Source organism: Oncorhynchus tshawytscha, linkage group LG10 (genome assembly GCF_018296145.1).
Source record: "Oncorhynchus tshawytscha isolate Ot180627B linkage group LG10, Otsh_v2.0, whole genome shotgun sequence".
In the NCBI taxonomy this organism is placed as follows: Eukaryota; Metazoa; Chordata; class Actinopteri; order Salmoniformes; family Salmonidae; genus Oncorhynchus; species Oncorhynchus tshawytscha.
The window spans coordinates 3184310-3207895 of record NC_056438.1 but is presented as its reverse complement, the minus strand read 5'-3'; the positions used below and the strand labels follow the sequence as shown (position 1 = coordinate 3207895).

The 23586-nt window shown below is 47.7% G+C and overlaps 1 protein-coding gene across 3 annotated transcripts in view; it reads left to right on the top strand.

The window, feature by feature from the left end:
- Positions 1 to 8305: 8305 nt before the first annotated feature.
- Positions 8306 to 23586, top strand: part of LOC112242374 (zinc finger protein 827) — a 24698-nt gene continuing 9417 nt past the window's right edge. For 2 of the 3 annotated variants that reach the window (XM_042328010.1, XM_042328012.1), the window contains exons 1-6: positions 8306 to 8643; positions 8729 to 8977; positions 11992 to 12240; positions 16686 to 16811; positions 19455 to 19575; positions 20359 to 20628. In XM_042328010.1, the coding sequence (XP_042183944.1) occupies positions 8565 to 8643; positions 8729 to 8977; positions 11992 to 12240; positions 16686 to 16811; positions 19455 to 19575; positions 20359 to 20628 (1094 nt within the window). In that variant the 5' untranslated portion in view covers positions 8306 to 8564. The remainder of the gene's footprint in view (positions 8644 to 8728; positions 8978 to 11991; positions 12241 to 16685; positions 16812 to 19454; positions 19576 to 20358; positions 20629 to 23586) is intronic. The other variant, XM_042328011.1, reaches the window with a different exon arrangement.

Genomic DNA, 23586 nt, shown 5'->3' with positions numbered 1-23586 from the left:
ACAAAGTCCCTTCCACCAGGTGGCTGATGAGATATGTTGGCACGACTGTCATATTGCATCTCCATCCCAAAGTCCTTGCTTGGAAGTATACTTCGCCAGACTGCCAAGAACCTTGCCCTCATCCAGGCCAAGGTGGTGAGACACGATAGTGATGACACCATAGGCCTTGTCGATCTCTGCACCAGACAGGATGCTCTTGCCATCATACTTGGGGTCCAACATGTACGCTGCGGTGTGTGTGGGCTTCAGGCAGAAGTCTTCAAGCTTTTTGATGTATTTCAGAACTGCAGTTTCCTCTGCTTGGAGCAACAGTGAAGTGGGCAGGGCTGTACGGATTTCTTCTCTTACATCTACAAGCAGAGTCTGAACATCAGACAGGATGGCATTGTCTCCCTCAATCCGTGCAATGGCTACTGCTATAGGTTTCAGGAGTTTCATGCTGAGTTTCACTCTCTCCCGAAATACATCATCCAGGAGGATCCTCTTGATGGGGCTGTCCATATCGGCAGACTGTGATATAGTAATTTCTTGGAGAGACTCCTTCCCCTCCAGGAGACTGTCAAACATGATGACACCACCACCCCAACGGGTGTTGCTGGGCAGCTTCAATGTGGTGCTCTTATTCTTCTCACGTTGCTTGGTGAGGTAGATTTCTGCTATAACTTGATGACCCTTCACATACCTAACCATTTCCTTGGTTCTCTTGTAGATTGATAGATTTCAATGCTGCCTTTGATGTAATTGATCCTGAACTGTTACTAGGAAAACTCAAATGTTATCGTTTTAAGTCTGCAGCTCTATGCTGGATGGAAAGCTATCTATCCAGGACAGGAGAAGGCAAAAAGTGTTCTTTAATGGTAAAGGTATACACTGTGGTGTTCCTCAAGGAAGCTGCCTAGGCCCACTTCTCTCTTTAACTTAAGTAATAAACAAAGCAAGAGTGGTCATGTATGCTGATGACTCTACAAGCAGCATCAGAATGTTAATGAGCTAACAGATGTACTGAGCAGTGAACTAAGATGTCTGACGGGGTTGATATGAAACAAATTGGTGTTGAACGTTTCTAAAATGAAATGTATTGTATTTGGTTCAAGATATATACTTGCTGATGATCCCCAATTGAATTTGTGGATGAATAGAATGCATGTAGATCAAGCCTATGCCTCCTGGTAGTATGAATTTGGGATATATCATCCCACAACTGTCCTAGAGTCAGTTTGGAATAGGCTATTTCTTTCTCGACAAGCTGACCAATAAAATAGGAAAACATTTCTACTTTGGGGGATAGTAGATTGCACAGTTGCCACAGAAATCAAGTGACAACATCACAGAGATGATTGGTGAAATCGAATCTACTCGCGCATATGAGAGACTTGAGGCCACGGGAAGATGTTTTGAGGGTGGGTGTGGTGTGCTGTGGATATTTTTGTTTTTTTTACAATTATTTTTTAATATTGTGATCTATCAGGGAGTGCGGCCTATTGAGAGTAGTGACAGAGCTTTATCTTTGTCGCTAACATGACTCCTCACCCTCCAAACAAGTTACACAAAAAAAAAAGTAAAAGAAGAAATGTGGCGACGTTAATAATTCAATGATTGTAAAATTCATTGTAAAATAAACATTTTGTAAATTTCGAAAATTTCAAGAAAATGTTGAATGGACTATGACATAAAGCATATCAGTGAGTTGATTCACAAGTCCCTTGTTAGTGCTAAAAACCTGCCATCCAGCAATTTAAAAAAAAATCTAAATTCTGTTGCACATTGTATGTTAATTTATGCAACAAAGAGAGATTTTTGGACAATAAAGTCACTACCGGTTGAGTCCAAGTCCGCACTGGTCGAGGTTGAGTCATGAAAACCTAATTAGTGTGGAGCTACCGATCTGCACACCGTTGTCTAACTTGTCCAGCAGAATGTATGAGTGCGTTGAGAAACTGCGATGTGATGCTGCATTTTGAAACGCTTTGGGAGGCCTGGAGAGAAAGCATGAGCACCAGCTTCAAGCATAACAACAGACTCTGTATTCAGATCCCTATTATTTATTTTATTATTTATTTTATTATTTATTTGATCATTTATTTTATTATTTATTTGATCATTTATTTTATTATTTATTTGATCATTTATTTTATTATTTATTTTATCATTTATTTTATTATTTATTTGATCATTTATTGTATTATTTATTGTATTATTTATTGTATTATTTATTTTATCATTTATTTTATTATTTTTTTTATCATTTATTTTATTATTTATTTTATCATTTATTTTATTATTTATTTTATCATTTATTTTATTATTTATTGTATTATTTATTGTATTATTTATTGTATTATTTATTGTATTATTTATTGTATTATTTATTTTATTATTTATTTTATTATTTATTTTATTACTATTTCCATGTTTTGTTATGTTATAGCCTTATTCTATAATTTATTAAATATTTTTCCCCCTCATCAAAATACACACAATACCCCATAATGACAAGGTGAAAACAGGTTTTTAGAAATGTTTGCAAATGTATTACAAAAATAAAAAACAGAAATACCTTATTTACATAAGTATTCAGACCCTTTGCTATGAGACTCTAAATTGAGCTCAGGTGCATCCTGTTTCCATTGATCATCCTTGAGATGTTTCTACAACTTGATTTGAGTCCACCTGTGGTAAATTCAATTTATTGGACATGATTTGGAAAGGCAGACACCTGTCTATATAAGGTCCCACAGTTAACTGCCCAGGTCAGAGCAAAAACCAAGCCATGAGGTTGAAGGAATTGGCCGTAGAGCTCCGAGACAGGATTGTGTCGAGGTACAGATCTGGGGAAGGGTACCAACATATGTCTACAGCATTGAAGGTCCCCAAGAACACAGTGGCCTCCATCATTCTTAAATGGAAGAAGTTTGGAACCACCAAGACTCTTCCTAGATCTAGCCGCCCCGGCCAAACTGAGCAATCAGGGGAGAAGGGCCTGGTCAGAGAGGTGACCAAGAACCCGATGGTCCCTCTGAGAATGCTCCAGAGTTCCTCTGTGGAGATAGCGGAACCTTCCAGAAGGACAACCATCTCTGCAGCACTCCACCAATCAGGCCTTTATGGTAGAGAGGCCAGACAGAAGCCACTCCTCAGGAAAAGGCAACTAAAGGACTCTCAGACCATGAGAAACAAGATACATCAAGATTATCTGGTCTGATGAAACTCCCCAAAAACAGGTGTGCCAACTTTGTAGCGTCCTACCCAAGAAGACTCGAGGCTGTAATTGCTGCTGAAGGTGCTTCAACAAAGTACTGCGTAAAGGGTCTGAATACTTTTGTAAATGTGATATTTTAGTTTTTAAATGTTTTATTAATTTGTTGTAGTCGGGCTAAAATTCAGATAAATCCAATTTGTAAATCAATCATAGTGATCACGGGGAGGGGTGGGAGGGGGGTTATCCAGGGGACTCCGAACACATTGAGAAAACTAAGTGTCAAACACAAAGTAGCAGAGCAGCAGACAGAATAAAGTAGCCTACTATCTATGGTGGTGAAATGGATATCATTTTAGATGTCTTTGTAGTATTCCCACATACTTGAATGTAGCTGCGGTAGTCTGAATGTCTTCGAGTCTAGACACTGCAGAACACACACATGATAATATATAGGCCTCCTGTCTATGTGATAATATGAAGCACATATTCAGATTACAAACCTTAGTTTTAAAAACCTACCCACAATACCTCTCTCCGTGTACTGTAGACAGCCATGTTTCATAACGCTGTACAGTAGACTCCTGTCTGATCTCTCCCCCCTCTCTCCCTCCCCTCCCCCTCTCTCCCCTCTCTCCCCTCTCCCCTCTCTCTCCCCCTCTCTCCCCCTCTCCCCTCTCTCCCCCTCCCCCCTCTCTCCCCTCTCTCCCCCTCTCCCCCCTCTCTCCCCTCTCCCCCTCTCTCCCCTCTCCCCCTCTCCCCCTCTCTCCCCCTCTCCCCCCTCTCTCCCCTCTCCCCCTCTCTCCCCTCTCTCCCCCCTCTCCCCCTCTCTCCCCCTCTCCCCCCTCTCCCCCTCTCCCCCTCTCTCCCCTCTCTCCCTCTCCCCCTCTCTCCCCCTCTCCCCCTCTCTCCCCTCTCTCCCCTCTCTCCCCCCCTCTCCCCCCCCTCTCTCCCCCTCTCCCCCTCTCTCCCCTCTCCCCCTCTCTCCCCTCTCCCCCTCTCTCTCCCCTCTCTCCCCTCTCCCCCTCTCTCCCCTCCCTCCCTCTCTCCCCTCTCTCCCCCCCTCCCCCCCTCTCTCCCCCTCTCCCTCCTCTCCCTCCCTCTCCCTCCTCTCCCTCCTCTCCCTCCTCTCTCTCCCTCCTCTCTCTCCCTCCTCTCCCTCCTCTCTCTCCCTCCTCTCCCCCTCTCTCCCCCTCTCTCTCCCCCCTCTCCCTCCTCTCCCTCCTCTCCCTCCTCCCCCCCTCTCTCTCCCCTCTCTCCCTCCTCTCCCTCCTCTCTCTCTGTCTCTATCAGATGGGGATAAGGCCCCAGCAGCAGTCACAGAAGAAGAGATGAGTTGTGTCAGTGATACAGAGGAAAGAACACCCACCTCCTCCCCCAATCCTCCCCCATCCCTGACCCCTACACCCACCTCCTCCCCCAATCCTCCCCCATCCCTGACCCCTACACCCACCTCCTCCCCCAATCCTCCCCCATCCCTGACCCCTACACCCACCTCCTCCCCCAATCCTCCCCATCCCTGACCCCTATACCCACCTCCTCCCCCAATCCTCCCCATCCCTGACCCCTATACCCACCTCCTCCCCCAATCCTCCCCCATCCCTGACCCCTACACCCACCTCCCCCAAACCTCCCCCATCCTTGACCCCTATACCCACCTCCTCCTCCATCCCACTGGACCACAACGCTACACCAACACCCACCTCCTCTTCCATGGTCGTCCAGGATCGAGGCCCGGGTCTGGGGTTAGGCCAGGATCTCAGCCAGGACACCATGGATAACCCTCTGGATAAGGACCTGTCCCTCTCCTCCATCCTGGCCCTGCTGTGTGGGGGGAACCCTCTCCAAGGCCTGGGTAGAGAGCTAGCTTCCAGCCCACCCTGTGCCCTGGAGCCTGGGGTTACAACCCTGGGAGGAGAGGGAAGGATGAAGGGAGGAAGGAGAGAAGGAGGAGAAGGAGGAGGAGGAGGAAGAGAGGGAGACTCTTCTCCGCTGGGTTTACTCCCAGATGTCCCTCCTCTCTCCCAGCATTCTTTGCAGCTCAGCGCCTTGGCCCAGAGAGTAGCCAAGACCTCCTCCTCCTCCTTTTCTTTCACCCTCTCCTCCTCCTCCTCTCCTGCTGCTGTCTCCTCTAATCAGCAGGTGTCTGGGTGTTCCTCCAGGGACTTCCATGGGAGGCCGGCAGGGCTGGATGTGTGGCCCAGCCTCGGGTGCTCCTGGGCGGGTAAAGAGGGCCGCCTCTCCCCTGATTCTGCCATCCAGAGGCTGAGAGCAGCAGCAGCCAATGCTGTGCTACACAACAGGCCCACAGCACCCTCCTCCTCTTCCTCTCTCTCTTCCTCCTTTATCCCCTCCTCCTCTTCCTCTTTTATCCCCTCTTCGACTCCCTCCCTTTCTTCCTCCTTTATCCCCTCCTCTCCCTCCCTCTCTTCCTCCTTTATCCCCTCCTCCTCCTCTCCCTCCCTCTCTTCCTCCTTTATCCACTCCTCCTCTCCCTCCCTCTCTTCCTCCTTTATCCCCTCCTCCTCTCCCTCCCTCTCTTCCTCCTTTATCCCCTCCTCTCCCTCCCTCTCTTCCTCCTTTATCCCCTCCTCTCCCTCCCTCTCTTCCTCCTTTATCCCCTCCTCCTCTCCCTCCCTCTCTTCCTCCTTTATCCCCTCCTCCTCTCCTTCCCTCTCTTCCTCCTTTGTCCACTCCTCCTCTCCCTCTCTCTCCTTCCCTATAGCTGCAGGAGGTGCAGGGTTGCAGGAGGGCTTGTGTCTGACCCTGGACTCCTTTCCCAGCCCCCTCTCCGCTCCCTCTTCCTCCGCTAGCTCCACCCTCACTGCCCTGTCCCAGAAGGTCAACCTGCGAGGTCAGGGTTCTAAGGTCACCGGGTCAGAGGTGACAGGCTCAGGCCAGCAGCGCTCTACCTCCCCCTACTCCTTCCTCTCCTTCCACTCCCCCGATCCTCAGTCTCAATTCACAGAACAGAGCTCCTCCAGGGTAGTGGAGAACCAGAGGGGGTCAGAGCCTAGCCCCATGGAGGAGAACCAAACCCGGGCAGAGAACCAGGGCTCAGCCCCTCCTCAGCCCCAGGTGGAGATGCCCAGCCTGCATCCATTACTGATCACCAACCCCCTGGGAGAGATCAACCCAGGAGGACCAGCAGGTAGACTGTCTGTGTGTCTGTGTGTAAAGGGATTTCATTGGAAAGTGTTACTGTGCAAACACAAACATACAGTATAGAAACGGTATGTCCCCCGCCCCCCTCTCCCCCACCCCCACCCCCAGGTGTATTCCAGTGTTCAGTGTGCGGTCTGCGCATGAAGAGGAAGAGCTATTGGAGGAGACACATGTCGGTTCACACAGGGTTGAAGAGTCAACAATGTCAGCTCTGTCCCTTCCGCTGCGCACGCAAGGACAACCTGACCGCGCACATGAAGGTTCACACACACACACACACACACACACACACACACACACACACACACACACACACACACACACACACACACACAGCACATATTAAGGTTCACACACACACACACACACACACACACACACACACACACACACACACACACACACACACAGCACATATTAAGGTTCACACACACACACACACACACACACACACACACACACACACACACACACACACACACACACACACACACACACACAGCACATATTAAGGTTCACACACACACACACACACACACACACTCCTCTCCCTCCTCTCTTCCTCCTTTACACACACACACACACACACACACACACACACACACACACACAGCACATATTAAGGTTCACACACACACACACACACAGCACATATTAAGGTTCACACACACACACACACAGCACATATTAAGGTTCACACACACACACACACACACACACACACACACACACACACACACACACACACACACACACAGCACATATTAAGGTTCACACACACACACACACACACACACACACACACACACACACACACACACAGCACATATTAAGGTTCACACACACACACACACACACACACACACACACACACACACACACACAGCACATATTAAGGTTCACACACACACACACACACACACACACACACACACACACACACACACACACACACAGCACATATTAAGGTTCACACACACACACACACACACACACACACACACACACACACACACACACACACACAGCACATATTAAGGTTCACACACACACACACACACACACACACACACACACACACACACACACACACACACACACACACAGCACATATTAAGGTTCACACACACACACACACACACACACACACACACACACACACACACACACACACAGCACATATTAAGGTTCACACACACACACACACACACACAGCACATATTAAGGTTCACACACACACACACACACACACACACACACACACACACACACACACACACACACATGGATGTGCAAGCAGACACGGACACACGGGCGAAACATTTTAGTTGAATCCACATCAACCATCTCAATATTTAGCAGTCATGAAGGGAAAGACAATTATCTCTCTCTTTCTCTCTCAGGTTCACAGGCAGCAGGAGAAAGGGGAAGAGTTTCAGTGTGACCTTTGCCCTTTCACCTCACTCCGCCTCTTCAGCCTGAAGCTGCACATGAGACGCCACCAGAGAACTAACCCCGGAGACATACACACTCCCAGGCAGGACACAAACACACTCACACAGGAAACACACACGGAGAGAGACCGCGAGGGGAAGGAGGAAAGAGAGACAGAGGAGGAGAGGGAGAAGGAGGGAGAGATGAAGAACGAGGAAGATAGAGAGGGAAAGAGCCATTCCCCTGAGCAGGCCGTGTTGAAGCCTGGGTGTAGAGTACAGCTCTCCCCCAGACCCCTCGACACTGCTCTCTGCTACTCCTCCAGTCAAACTCCTCTGTACCCTGCCACTGTGAAGCAAGAAGCCCTGGAGGTAGAGAGGGAGGGAGAGGGGCAGGGCGAGAGGGAGGGAGAGAGAGGGAGGGAGGGGCAGGGGCAGGGGGAGGGGGGGAGGGAGGGAGGGAGAGGGGCAGGGCGAGAGGGAGGGAGAGAGGCAGGGTGAGAGAGCGGGAGAAAGGGAGGGAGAGAGAGAAAAGGGGAGAGATAAAGAAGTCCGTGTGAAAGAGGAGCCTCAAGAGAGGGAGTTCTCAACCCCTCTCCTCTCTCACCATCTAAACCCCCTCCACCCCTCTCTCACCCTCAAGAGGAACAGGCGCAAGGCCAATACCCCCCCTGACCGCCCCTCTCCACCCCAACGCAGAACACACACACCAAACACACACACACCCAGCCCCCTCACACACACACACACCCCTCACACACATCCCCATCATGATTCCCATGGCGACCTCGCTCTTCAGCCCTGACATCAACACTAAGACCGCTTCCGACCTGCTCATCAAACTCTCAGGTAACACACACACACACACACACACACACACACACACACACACACACACACACCTAACTGTCACTCCCCCTCTGTCCTCCTGTAGCAGCCACCCAGCAGGCCGGGGTAGAGCCGGGGGCTGTGGTGAAGCAGGAGCCCCAGGAGGAGGACCTGAGCCCTGGGCAGCAGCAGCAGGCAGGTGAGCCTGGTTTGGCTCTCTCTCCAGACGGGCCTGGGGCTAGTCCTGAGCCCCCCACCTCCCACCTCACCCGACCAGAGGAGGAGAGAGAGAGAGGCCTACTGGAGCAAGACATCAGTGTCACTTTGGCTTCTGAACTGCTCAGGAGACTGTCTGGTAGGCTTTACACACACACACACACACACACACACTATATACACTATACACATACATATACATACACACACTATATACACACAATACACAGCATATATACACATACACTATATATATATATATATATATATATATATATATATATATATATATATATATACACACTATATATACACGATACACTATATATATATATATATATATATATATATATATATATATATGTACACACATATACACTATATATATATATATATATATATATATATATATATACACATATACACACACTATATATACACTACATACACAATACACTATATATATATATATATATATACACACACACACTATATATATATACATACACATATAAACACACACACTATATACACTATACACTATATATATACACACACACTATATACACTATACACTATATATATACATATACACACACTATATACACTATACACTATATATATATATATATATATATACACACATATACACACTATATATATACATATATACACACACACTATATATACACTACATACACTATATATATATATATATACACACACACACACACACACACACACACACACACACACACACACACTATATACAGTGCCTTGCGAAAGTATTCGGCCCCCTTGAACTTTACGACCTTTTGCCACATTTCAGGCTTCAAACATAAAGATATAAAACTGTATTTTTTTGTGAAGAATCAACAACAAGTGGGACACAATCATGAAGTGTAATGACATTTATTGGATATTTCAAACTTTTTAACAAATCAAAAACTGAAAAATTGGGCGTGCAAAATTATTCAGCCCCCTTGAGTTAATTAATACTTTGTAGCGCCACCAGCTGCGATTACAGCTGTAAGTCGCTTAGGGTCTGTCTCTATCAGTTTTGCACATCGAGAGACTGAAATTTTTTCCCATTCCTCCTTGCAAAACAGCTCGAGCTCAGTGAGGTTGGATGGAGAGCATTTGTGAACAGCAGTTTTCAGTTCTTTCCACAGATTCTCGATTGGATTCAGGTCTGGACTTTGACTTGGCCATTCTAACACCTGGATATGTTTATTTTTGAACCATTCCATTGTAGATTTTGCTTTATGTTTTGGATCATTGTCTTGTTGGAAGACAAATCTCCATCCCAGTCTCAGGTCTTTTGCAATTCTTCCAGAATTGTCCTATATTTGGCTCCATCCATCTTCCCATCAATTTTAACCATCTTCCCTGTCCCTGCTGAAGAAAAGCAGGCACAAACCATGATGCTGCCACCACCATGTTTGACAGTGGGGATGGTGTGTTCAGGGTGATGGGCTGTGTTGCTTTTACGCCAAACATAACGTTTTGCATTGTTGCCAAAAAGTTCAATTTTGGTTTCATCTGACCAGAGCACCTTCTTCCACATGTTTGGTGTGTCTCCCAGGTGGCTTGTGGCAAACTTTAAACAACACTTTTTATGGATATCTTTAAGAAATGGCTTTCTTCTTGCCACTCTTCCAAAAAGGCCAGATTTGTGCAATATACGACTGATTGTTGTCCTATGGACAGAGTCTCCCACCTCAGCTGTAGATCTCTGCAGTTCATCCAGAGTGATCATGGGCCTCTTGGCTGCATCTCTGATCAGTCTTCTCCTTGTATGAGCTGAAAGTTTAGAGGGACGGCCAGGTCTTGGTAGATTTGCAGTGGTCTGATACTCCTTTCATTTCAATATTATCGCTTGCACAGTGCTCCTTGGGATGTTTAAAGCTTGGGAAATCTTTTTGTATCCAAATCCGGCTTTAAACTTCTTCACAACAGTATCTTGGACCTGCCTGGTGTGTTCCTTGTTCTTCATGATGCTCTCTGCGCTTTTAACGGACCTCTGAGACTACCACAGTGCTGGTGCATTTATACGGAGACTTGATTACACACAGGTGGATTGTATTTATCATCATTAGTCATTTAGGTCAACATTGGATCATTCAGAGATCCTCACTGAACTTCTGGAGAGAGTTTGCTGCACTGAAAGTAAAGGGGCTGAATAATTTTGCACGCCCAATTTTTCAGTTTTTGATTTGTTAAAAAAGTTTGAAATATCCAATAAATGTCGTTCCACTTCATGATTGTGTCCCACTTGTTGTTGATTCTTCACAAAAAAATACAGTTTTATATCTTTATGTTTGAAGCCTGAAATGTGGCAAAAGGTCGCAAAGTTCAAGGGGGCCGAATACTTTCGCAAGGCACTGTATATATACATACACATATAAACATACACTATATACACTATACACTATATATATACACATACACATATACACACACACTATATATATACACATACACATATACACACACACACACTATATACACTATACACTATATATATACACATACACATATAAACATACACTATATACACTATACACTATATATATACACATACACATATACACACACACTATATATATACACATACACATATACACACACACACACTATATACACTATACACTATATATATACATTTACACACACTATATACACTATACACTATATTATATATATATATATATATATACATATACACAGTTATAGCAGCAATGTTCCAACATCTAGTGGAAAGCCTTCCCAGAAGAGTGGAGGCTGTTATAGCAGCAATTTTCCTACATCTAGTGGAAAGCCTTCCCAGAAGAGTGGAGGCTGTTATAGCAGAAATGTTCCTACATCTAGTGGAAAGCCTTCCCAGAAGAGTGGAGGCTGTTATAGCAGCAATGTTCCAACATCTAGTGGAAAGCCTTCCCAGAAGAGTGGAGGCTGTTATAGCAGCAATGTTCCAACATCTAGTGGAAAGCCTTCCCAGAAGAGTGATGGCTGTTATAGCAGCAACTCCATATTAATGCCCATGATTTTTGAATGAGATGTTGGACGAGCAGGTGTCCACATACTGTATAACACACACATAGACTCCCTGTCCCTTATGCTTGCTCCTCCTCCCTCTTCCACCAATCACAGAGAAGCAGGAAGTGGTGGTCCAGGGTTTAAAGGTGAAAGAGGAGGAGGAGCCTATGGAGATTGACCCCCTGACCCCCTGCGTGACACCTGACCCTATCCTGCCCCCAGGGGAGCGAGCGGGGGGGAGGGGTGAGAAGACACCCCCTCCACCTCTCCTCCCTAAAGAAGACCAGGATCTGTTCCAGAGAGATCTCTTCTCCCAGGACATCTCAGTCAAAATGGCCTCTGCTCTCCTTTACCAACTGTCAGGTACCCACAACACTCTAGAGCCTTTCACCAACTGTCAGGTACCCACAACTCTCTAGAACCTTCTACCAACTGTCAGGTACCCACAACACTCTATAAACTTCCACCAACTGTCAGATACCCACAACACTCTAGAGCCTTTCACCAACTGTCAGGTACCCACAACTCTCTAGAACCTTCTACCAACTGTCAGGTACCCACAACACTCTAGAACCTTCCACCAACTGTCAGATACCCACAACACTCTAGAGCCTTTCACCAACTGTCAGTTAACCACAACATTCTAGAACCTTCTATTAACTGTCAGGTACCCACAACATTCTAGAGCCTTTCACCAACTGTCAGGTACCCACAACATTCTAGAACCTTCTCGCAACACTTTAGAACCTTCTACCAACTGTCATGTACACACAACCATCTAAAACATTCTACCAACACTCTAGAACCTTCTACCAACTGTCAGGTACCCACAACACTCTAGAACCTTCTACCAACTGTCAGGTACCCACAACATTCTAGAACATTCTACCAACACTCTAGAACCTTCTACCAACTGTCAGGTACCAACAACACTCTAGAACCTTTTACCAACTGTAAGGTACCCACAACACTCTAGAACCTTCTACCAACTGTCAGGTACCCACAACATTCTAGAACATTCTACCAACACTCTAGAACCTTCTACCAACTGTCAGGTACCAACAACACTCTAGAACCTTTTACCAACTGTAAGGTACCCACAACACTCTAGAACCTTCTACCAACTGTCAGGTACTCACAACATTCTAGAACCTTCTACCAACTGTCAGGTACCCACAACATTCTAGAACCTTCTACCAACTGTCAGGTACCAACACTCTAGAACCTTCTACCAACACCAGAACCTTCTACCAACTATCAGGTACCCATAACCCTCTAGAACCTTCTACCAACACTCTAGAACCTTCTACCAACTGTCCTGTTTAGTTAATCAGGATCGCCTATCGCCTATTTTTTTAAAGCTAAACTTGCTTTTTGCCTGAGTAACCTCTGGTAACAGATCATTCCATGATGACATGACTCTATAAATAACTGAGTAACCTCTGGTAACAGATCATTCCATGATGACATGACTCTACATAACGGAGTAACCTCTGGTAACAGATCATTCCATGATGACATGACTCTATACATAACGGAGTAACAGATCATTCTGATGGGGTTTGTGTTCAGTGTATTATAGTGGTGTTTCTGATGGGGTTTGTGTTCAGTGTATTATAGTGGTGTTTCTGATGGGGTTTGTGTTCAGTGTATTATAGTGGTGTTTCTGATGGGGTTTGTGTTCAGTGTATTATAGTGGTGTTTCTGATGGGGTTTGTGTTCAGTGTATTATAGTGGTGTTTCTGATGGGGTTTGTGTTCAGTGTGTTATAGTGGTGTTTCTGATGGGGTTTGTGTTCAGTGTATTATAGTGGTGTTTCTGATGGGGTTTGTGTTCAGTGTGTTATAGTGGTGTTTCTGATGGGGTTTGTGTTCAGTGTATTATAGTGGTGTTTCTGATGGGGTTTGTGTTCAGTGTGTTATAGTGGTGTTTCTGATGGGGTTTGTGTTCAGTGTATTATAGTGGTGTTTCTGATGGGGTTTGTGTTCAGTGTATTATAGTGGTGTTTCTGATGGGGTTCAAGACCAGTGTTCAGTGTATTATAGTGGTGTTTCTGATGGGGTTTGTGTTCAGTGTATTATAGTGGTGTTTCTGATGGGGTTTGTGTCCAGTGTATTATAGTGGTGTTTCTGATGTGGCTTGTGTGCCTGTTTCAAGTGGATGCTAATAGATTATACAAGTGGTTAGGCCTTTTTAACACACAAATCCAGTAGTTAATTTCTCTTCAACCCTCAGCCATGAAAGACGATGTTAGTTCTCTGTGTGCAGTTCAGGACAAGTCGTGCTGCTCTCTGATTTGATAGGTCTTTCTTTGCTCCACATGACCATATTACCAGACAATAATTAATACGGGGGACAAGACCAGAGCCCGAACAACCAGTACAGTGGATCTTTGTACCCACAACACTCTAAAACAGGGCTCTCCAACCCTGTTCCTGGAGAGATACCCTCCTGGAGATTTTAACTCCAACCCTGTTCCTGGAGAGAAACCCTCCTGTAGGTTTTAACTCCAACCCTGTTCCTGGAGAGCTACCCTCCTGTAGGTTTTAACTCCAACCCTGTTCCTGGAGAGATACCCTCCTGTAGGTTTTAACTCCAACCCTGTTCCTGGAGAGAGACCCTCCTGTAGGTTTTAACTCCAACCCTGTTCCTGGGGAGCTACCCTCCTGTAGGTTTTAACTCTAACCCTGTTCCTGGAGAGAGACCCTCCTGTAGGTTTTAACTCCAACCCTGTTCCTGGAGAGATACCCTCCTGTAGGTTTTAACTCTAACCCTGTTCCTGGAGAGAGACCCTCCTGTAGGTTTTAACTCCAACCCTGTTCCTGGGGAGCTACCCTCCTCTAGGTTTTAACTCCAACCCTGTTCCTGGAGAGATACCCTCCTGTAGGTTTGTGGGACAACATTCCACAGGCCACAATCAACAGCCTGATCAACTCTATGAGAATCTGTGACCAACAGATGCATGTCTGTATTCCCAGTCATGTGAAATCCATAGATTAGGGCCTAATGAATTTATTTCAATTGACTAATTTCCTAATATGAACTATAACTCAGTAAAATCTTTGAAATTGTTGCATTTTGCATTTATGTTTTTCTTCAGTGAGGGTCCATTATAATTTCTACACAGTTTCGATTTGGTTTGAGTCATTTTAAAGTATATTGAGTTCATTTCCCCCGCAATTTTGTATTAGAATGGCTTTTTATTCAAATCACCCGTGAGCCATATGTTTGACACTCTAGAACTTTCTACCAACTGTCAGATACAACCACTACACTCTAAAGAATTATGCTACACTCTAGAACCTTCTAACTACACTCTAGAACCTAACTACACTCTAGAACTTTCTACCAACTGTCAGGCACAACCACCCCACTCAACAGCCTTCTACTACACTCTAGAACCTTCTACAAACTGTCAGGCACAACCACCCCACTCAACAGCCTTCTACTACACTCTAGAACCTTCTACAAACTGTCAGGCACAACCACCACACTCTACAGCCTTCTACTACACTCTAGAACTTAACTACACTCTAGAACCTCCTACCAACTGTCAGGCACAACCACCACACTCTAAAGAATTTTGCTACACTCTAGAACCTTCTACAAACTGTCAGGCACAACCACCACACTCTACAGCCTTCTCTGACACTCTAGAACCTTCTACCAACTGTCAGGTACACACAGTATACACTTGCATGTACAAAACATTAAGGACACCTTCATAATATTGCCCTCAGAACAGCATTAATTTGTTGGGTTATGGACTCTACAAGGTGTTGAAAGCGTTCCACAGGGATGCTGGCCCATGTTGACTCCAATGCTTCCCACATTGTACCAAGTTGTCTGGACCTCCTTTGGGTGGTGCACCATTCTTGATACACACAGGAAACTGTTGAGCGTGAAAAACCCAGCAGCTTTGTAGTTCTTGACACAAACCGGTGCTTCTGGCACCTACTACCATACCCCATTCAAAGGCACTTAAATATTGTGTCTTGCCCGTTCACCCTCTGAATGGCACACATACACAATCCATGTCTCAATTGTCTCAAGGCTTAAAAAAGATTTATTTAACCCCATCTCCTCCCCTTCATCTACACTGATTGGATTCACCTGGTCAGTCTCAGGGAAAGAACAGGTGTTCTTAATGTTTTGTCCACTCGGTGTATATCAAATGTTAACCACAATGTTATTGTTGCATTCCCAGAGTTTGTCATTAAAGCATTTGTGTCCGAAATTATACCACAAAGTGTAGCGTGAAATGCTACAGCAGTCTAGGTAACTAAATGCTACAGCAGTCTAGGTAACTAAATGCTACAGCAGTCTAGGTAACTAAATGCTACAGCAGTCTAGGTAACTAAATGCTACAGCAGTCTAGGTAACTAAATGCTACAGCAGTCTAGGTAACTAAATGCTACAGCAGTCTAGGTAACTAAATGCTACAGCAGTCTAGGTAACTAAATGCTACAGCAGTCTAGGTAACTAAATGCTACAGCAGTCTTAGTAACTAAATGCTACAGTCTTAGGTAACTAAATGCTACAGCAGTCTAGGTAACTAAATGCTACAGCAGTCTAGGTAACTAAATGCTACAGCAGTCTAGGTAACTAAATGTTACAGCAGTCTAGGTAACTAAATGCTACAGCAGTCTAGGTAACTAAATGCTACAGCAGTCTAGGTAACTAAATGTTACAGCAGTCTAGGTAACTAAATGTTACAGCAGTCTAGGTAACTAAATGTTACAGCAGTCTAGGTAACTAAATGTTACAGCAGTCTAGGTAACTAACATTTGGCTCTTGTTTCTCTTCAGAAAAAGTCTGCAAAGCCAACGAGCTGAAAGAAAACGGATCCTTCTCTAGTCCTGTGGCGGAGAAGCCCTTTACCCGCCCGAACCAGCAGGACCTTACTCAACCCTCCCCTGACAAACCACAGCACGGTAGGCGAACACACTGTCTGTGGGCCCTATGTAGGTAATATGGCACCGTATGAGGCACAGGCACTGGTTGAGTCATTAACAATAAAGCCTGTGGGGTTAGAGGTCAAATAGCACCCTGTGGGAGTTAGAGGTCAAATAGCACCCTGTTTATTTATTTATTTTACCTTTATTTAACCAGGTAGGCAAGTTGAGAACAAGTTCTCATTTACAATTGCGACCTGGCCAAGATAAAGCAAAGCAGTTCGACAGATACAACGACACAGAGTTACACATGGAGTAAAACAAACATACAGTCAATAATACAGTATAAACAAGTCTATATAGGATGTGAGCAAATGAGGTGAGAAGGGAGGTAAAGGCAAAAAAGGCCATGGTGGCAAAGTAAATACAATATAGCAAGTAAAACACTGGAATGGTAGTTTTGCAATGGAAGAATGTGCAAAGTAGAAATAAAAATAATGGGGTGCAAAGGAGCAAAATAAATAAATAAATAAAAATTAAATACAATTGGGAAAGAGGTAGTTGTTTGGGCTAAATTATAGGTGGGCTATGTACAGGTGCAGTAATCTGAGCTGCTCTGACAGTTGGTGCTTAAAGCTAGTGAGGGAGATAAGTGTTTCCAGTTTCAGAGATTTTTGTAGTTCGTTCCAGTCATTGGCAGCAGAGAACTGGAAGGAGAGGCGGCCAAAGAAAGAATTGGTTTTGGGGGTGACTAGAGAGATATACCTGCTGGAGCGTGTGCTACAGGTAGGAGATGCAATGGTGACCAGCGAGCTGAGATAAGGGGGGACTTTACTTTCTCCTGTGGGAGTTAGAGGTCAAATAGCACCCTGTGGGGTTAGAGGTCAAATAGCACCCTGTGGGGTTAGAGTTCAAATAGCACCCTGTGGGGTTAGAGGTCAAATAGCACCCTGTGGACAGAGGTCAAATAGCACCCTGTGGTCAGAGGTCAGGGCTCAAATAACAGGCTCTAAAATTAAAGGTTAATCCTATTTGTTCTCACGCAAGCCGCCTTACCCCTCCTCCCTCTCTGTATTACCCCTCCTCCCGCTCTGTCTTACCCCTCCCCCTCTCTGTCTTACCCCTCCTCCCTCTCTGTCCTACCCCTCCTCCCTCTCTGTCTTACCCCTCCTCCCTCTCTGTCGTACCCCTCCTCCCGCTCTGTCTTACCCTTCCCCTCTCTGTCTTACACCTCCTCCCTCTCTGTCTTACCCTCCTCCCTCTCTGTCTTACCCTCCTCCCTCTCTGTCGTATCCTCCCTCTCTGTCTTACCCTCCTCCCTCTCTGTCTTACCCCTCCTCCCTCTCTGTCTTACCCTTCCTCCCTCTCTGTCTTACCCCTCCTCCCTCTCTGTCTTACCCCTCCTCCCTCTCTGTCTTACCCCTCCTCCATCTCTGTTGTACCCCTCCTCCCTCTCTGTCTTACCTCTCCTCCCTCTCTGTCTTACCCCTCCTCCCTCTCTGTCTTACCTCTCCTCCCTCTCTGTCTTACCCCTCCTCCCTCTCTGTCTTACCCCTCCTCCCTCTCTGTCTCACCTCTCCTCCCTCTCTGTCTTACCACTCCTCCCTCTTTGTCTTACCCCATCTCCCTCTCTGTCTTACCCCTCCTCCCTCTCTGTCTTACCCCTCCTCCCTCTCTGTCTTACCCCTCCTCCCTCTCTGTCTTACCCCTCCTCCCTCTCTGTCTTACCACTCCTCCCTCTCTGTCTTACCCCTCCTCCCTCTCTGTCTTACCCCTCCTCCCTCTTTGTCTTACCCCTCCTCCCTCTCTGTTTTACCTCTCCTCCCTCTCTGTCTTACCACTCCTCCCTCTCTGTCTTACCCCTCCTCCCTGTCTGTCTTACCCCTCCTCCCTCTCTGTCTTACCCCTCCTCCCTGTCTGTCTTACCCCTCCTCCCTCTCTGTCTTACCCCTCCTCCCTCTCTGTCTTACCCCTCCTCCCTCTCTGTCTTACCCCTCCTCCCTCTCTGTCTTACCCCTCCTCCCTCTCTGTCTTACCTCTCCTCCCTCTCTGTCTTACCTCTCCTCCCTCTCTGTCTTTCCCCTCCTCCCTCTCTGTCTTACCCCTCCTCCCTCTCTGTCTTACCCCTCCTCCCTCACTGTCTTACCCCTCCTCCCTCTCTGTCTTACCCCTCCTCCCTCTCTGTCTTTCCACTCCTCCCTCTCTGTCTTACCCCTCCTCCCTCTCTGTCTTACCCCTCCTCCCTCTCTGTCTTTCCACTCCTCCCTCTCTGTCTTACCCCTCCTCCCTCTCTGTCTTACCCTTCCTCCCTCTCTGTCTTACCCCTCCTCCCTCTCTGTCTTACCCCTCCTCCCTCTCTGTCTTACCCCTCCTCCCTCTCTGTCTTACCCCTCCTCCATCTCTGTCTTACCCCTCCTCCATCTCTGTCATACCCCTCCTCCCTCTTTGTCTTACCCCTCCTCCCTCTCTGTCTTACCTCTCCTCCCTCTCTGTCTTACCACTCCTCCCTCTTTGTCTTACCCCTCCTCCCTCTCTGTCTTACCCCTCCTCCCTCTCTGTCTTACCACTCCTCCCTCTCTGTCTTACCCCTCCTCCCTCTCTGTCTTACCCCTCCTCCCTCTCTGTCTTACCCCTCCTCTCTCTCTTTCTCTTTTCTCACCCTCTTTCCTCCCTCTCTCCCAGTAGTCAGTAGGTATAGATGTCCAGTGTGCTCGTACCAAGCCCAGTGTCAGAGGAGTCTCAACCATCACCTGGCTTCACACACTTCTAAGACACACACCACCGGCTTCAACTACTACTACAGGTAACTACTACTACAGGTGACGACTACTACTACTACAGGTAACTACTATTACAGGTAACTACTACTACAGGTAACTACTACTACAGGTGACTACTACTACAGGTGACTACTACGGTGACTACTACGGTGACTACTACTACTACAGGTAACTACTACTATAGGTGACTACTACTACAGGTGACTACTACTACTACAGGTAACTACTATTACAGGTAACCACTATTACAGGTAACTACTACTACAAGTAACTACTACTACAGGTGACTACTACTACTACAGGTAACTACTACTACAGGTGACTACTATTACAGGTAACTACTACTACAGGTAACTACTACTACAGGTAACTACTACTACAGGTAACTCACACCACTGGCTTCAACTACTACTACAGGTGACTACTACTACAGGTGACTACTACTACTACAGGTAACTCACACCACTGGCTTCAACTACTACTACAGGTGACTACTACTACAGGTGACTACTACTACAGGTAACTACTACTACAGGTAACTACTACTACAGGTAACTGCTACTACTACAGGTAACTACTACTACTACAGGTAACTCACACCACTGGCTTCAACTACTACTACAGGTAACTGCTACTACTACAGGTGACTACTACTACTACAGGTAACTCACACCACTGGCTTCAACTACTACTACAGGTGACTACTACTACAGGTGACTACTACTACAGGTAACTACTACTACAGGTAACTACTACTACAGGTAACTCACACACACACTACGATGATCATTGCCCCTCCCCATTAGGTGTCATGTGTGTGGGTTCGAGCTGGAGGGGTGGAGCCTGTTCCTTGGTCACATGACGGAGCACAGCGAATGGGAGCGCGATGCGTTCACTCTCCGCTGCAGTGTGTGTGATCACTCTACCAGTGAGGAGCGGGCCATGAGGGCTCACGCCAGCTCTCACACACTTGGAGAGGCAGCGAGCCAAGACTACCTACAGACACACCTGTTGGGAGGCCACACCCCCAAAGACTTACCTGATGGAAGAGACAGCCCACAATCTGGAGAGCTCAGGTGAGGGTTAACCACTAACTAACTAACTAACTGACTGACTAACTACATGTTAACTAACTAACTGACAGACTGACTAACTAACTACTGGTTAACTAACCAATGAATTAACTAACTGACTAACTAACTAACCAACTGATTAACTACTGGTTCACTAACTAATGAACTAACTAACTAACTACTGGTTAACTAAGTAACTAACCAACTAACTAACTGGCTGACTGACTACTGGTTAACTAACTAGCAAACTGACTGATAACTGACTGACTACTGATTAACAAACTAACTAACTAGCTGACTGACTACTAACTAACTTAGTAACTATCTGACTGACTGGCTGAGTGTTAACCAGTGTATACTACTGCCTTACCTTACTGCTTTCTCCTCTATCCTAACCGTTTACTACCTCTCCTCTCATCCTCTCCTCCTCTCTCCACTACTCTCCTCTCCTCCTCTCTCCACTCCTCTCCTCTCCTCCTCTCTCCACTCCTCTCCTCTCCTCCTCTCTCCACTACTCTCCTCTCCTCCTCTCTCCACTCCTCTCCTCCTCTCTCTCTACTCTCCTCTCCTCTCCTCCACTCTCTCCACTCCTCTCTTCCTCTCTCCACTCCTCTACACTCCTCACCCCTCCTCTCCTCTCCTCCTCTCCACCTCTCACCCCTCCTCTCCACTCCTCCTCTCACCCCTCCTCTCCACTCCTCCCCTCAACCCTCCTCTCCTCCTCTACTCTCACCCCTCCTCTCCTCTGCACTCCTCCTCCTCTCTTCTCTACTCCTCCTCCTCCTCTCCACTCCTCTCCTCCACTCTCCACTCCTCTCTTCCTCTGTCCACTCCTCTCCACTCCTCCTCTCTCTACTCCTCTCCTCCTCTCCTCTCCTCTCTCCTCTCCTCCTCTCTCCACTCCTCTCCACTCCTACTCTCTCCACTCCTCTCCTCTCACCACTCCTCTCCACTCCTCACCCCTCCTCTCCTCTCCTCCTCTCCACCTCTCACCCCTCCTCCCCTCACCCCTCCTCTCCTCCTCTCTCTCACCTCTCCACTCCTCTCCTCCTCTCTCACCCCCTCCTCTCCTCCTCTCACCCCTCCTCTCCTCTGCACTCCTCCTCCTCTCTTCTCTACTCCTCCTCCTCTCCACTCCTCTCCTCCACTCTCCACTCCTCTCTTCCTCTCTCCCTCCTCTCCACTCCTCCTTCCCCTCACCCCTCCTCTCTCCTCACCTCTCTCTCTCTCTCACCCCTCCTCTCCTACCCTCACCCCTCCTCTCCTCTCCTCTCACCCCTCCTCTCCTCCTCCCCCTCCTCTCCTCTCACCCCTCCTCCCCTCCCCTCTCATCTCCTCTCCTCCTCTCTCCCTCACCACTCCACCTCCCCCCTCCTCTCCTCCGCTCCCTCCTCTCCTCTCCTCTCCTCTCCTCTCCTCTCCTCTCCTCTCCCTCTCCTCTCCTCTCCTCTCCTCTCCTCTCCTCTCCTCTCCTCTCCTCCCTCCTCCCTCCTCTCCTTCTCTCCTCACCTCTCCTCACCCCCCCCTCTCCTCTCCTCTCCTCTCACCCCTCCTCTCACCCCTCCTCCCCTCCTCTCCCCTCCTCTCCTCTCACCCCTCCTCTCCTCTCCTCACCTCCCTTCTCTCCTCTCCTCTCACCCCTCTCCTCTCTCCTCTCCTCTCCTCTCCTCACCCCTCCTCTCCTCTCCTCCTCTCTCCATTACACTCCTCTCCTCCTCTACTCTCACCCCTCCTCTCCTCTCACCCCTCCTCTCCTCCTCTCCCCTCCTCTCCTCTCCTCTCTCCTCTCTTCTCTACTCCTCTTCCTCTCCACTCCTCTCACCCCTCCTCTCCTCCTCTCACCCCTCCTCTCACCTCTCCTCTCCCCACCCCTCCTCTCCTCCCCTCACCCCTCCTATCCTCTCACCCCTCCTCTCCTCCCTCCCCCTCCTCTCCTCTCACCCCTCCTCCCCTCTCATCTCCTCTCCTCCTCTCTCTCTCACCCTCCACCTCCCCTCCTCTCCTCCGCTCCCTCCTCTCCTCTCCTCACCCCTCCTCTCCTCTCCTCCCTCCCCTCTCCTCCTCTCCTCACCCCCCTCCTCTCCTCCCTCCTCTCCTCCTCTCCTCACCTCTCCTCACCCCCTCCCCTCTCCTCTCTCCTCACCCCTCTTCTCACCCCTCCTCCCCTCCTCTCCCTCCTCTCCTCTCACCCCTCCTCTCCTCTCCTCTCCTCCTCTCCTCTCCTCTCCTCTCCTCTCCTCTCCTCTCCTCCTCTCCTCCTCTCCTCTCCTCTCCTCTCCTCTCCTCTCCCTCTCCTCTCCTCTCCTCTCCTCTCACCCCTCTCTCCTCTCTCCTCTCTCACCCCTCCTCTCCTCTCCTCCTCTCTCCATTACTCTCCTCTCCTCCTCTACTCTCACCCCTCCTCTCCTCTCACCTCTCCACTCCTCTCCTCCTCTCACCCCTCCTCTCCTCTGCACTCCTCCTCCTCTCTTCTCTCCACTCCTCTCCTCCACTCTCTCCATTCCTCTCCTCCACTCTCTCCACTCCTCCTCTCCTCCTCTCTCCACTTCTCTCCTCTCCTCCTCTCTCCACTACTCTCGTCTCCTCTCCTCTCCTCTCCTCCTCTTCTCCACTCCTCACCTCTCCACTCCTCCTCTCTCCACTCCTCTCTTCCTCTCTCCACTCCTCTACACTCCTCACCCCTTCTCTCCTCTCCTCCTCTCTCCACTCCTCTCCTCCTCTCTCCACTACTCTCCTCTCCTCCTCTCACCCCTCCTCTCCACTCCTCCCCTCACCCCTCCTCTCCTCTGCACTCCTCCTCCTCTCTTCTCTACTCCTCCTCCTCCTCTCCACTCCTCTCCTCCACTCTCTCCACTCCTCTCTTCCTCTCTCCACTACTCTCCACTCCTCCTCTCTCCACTCCTCTCATCCTCTCCACTCCTCCTCTTCCCTCTCCTCTCCTCCTCTCTCCACTCCTCTCCA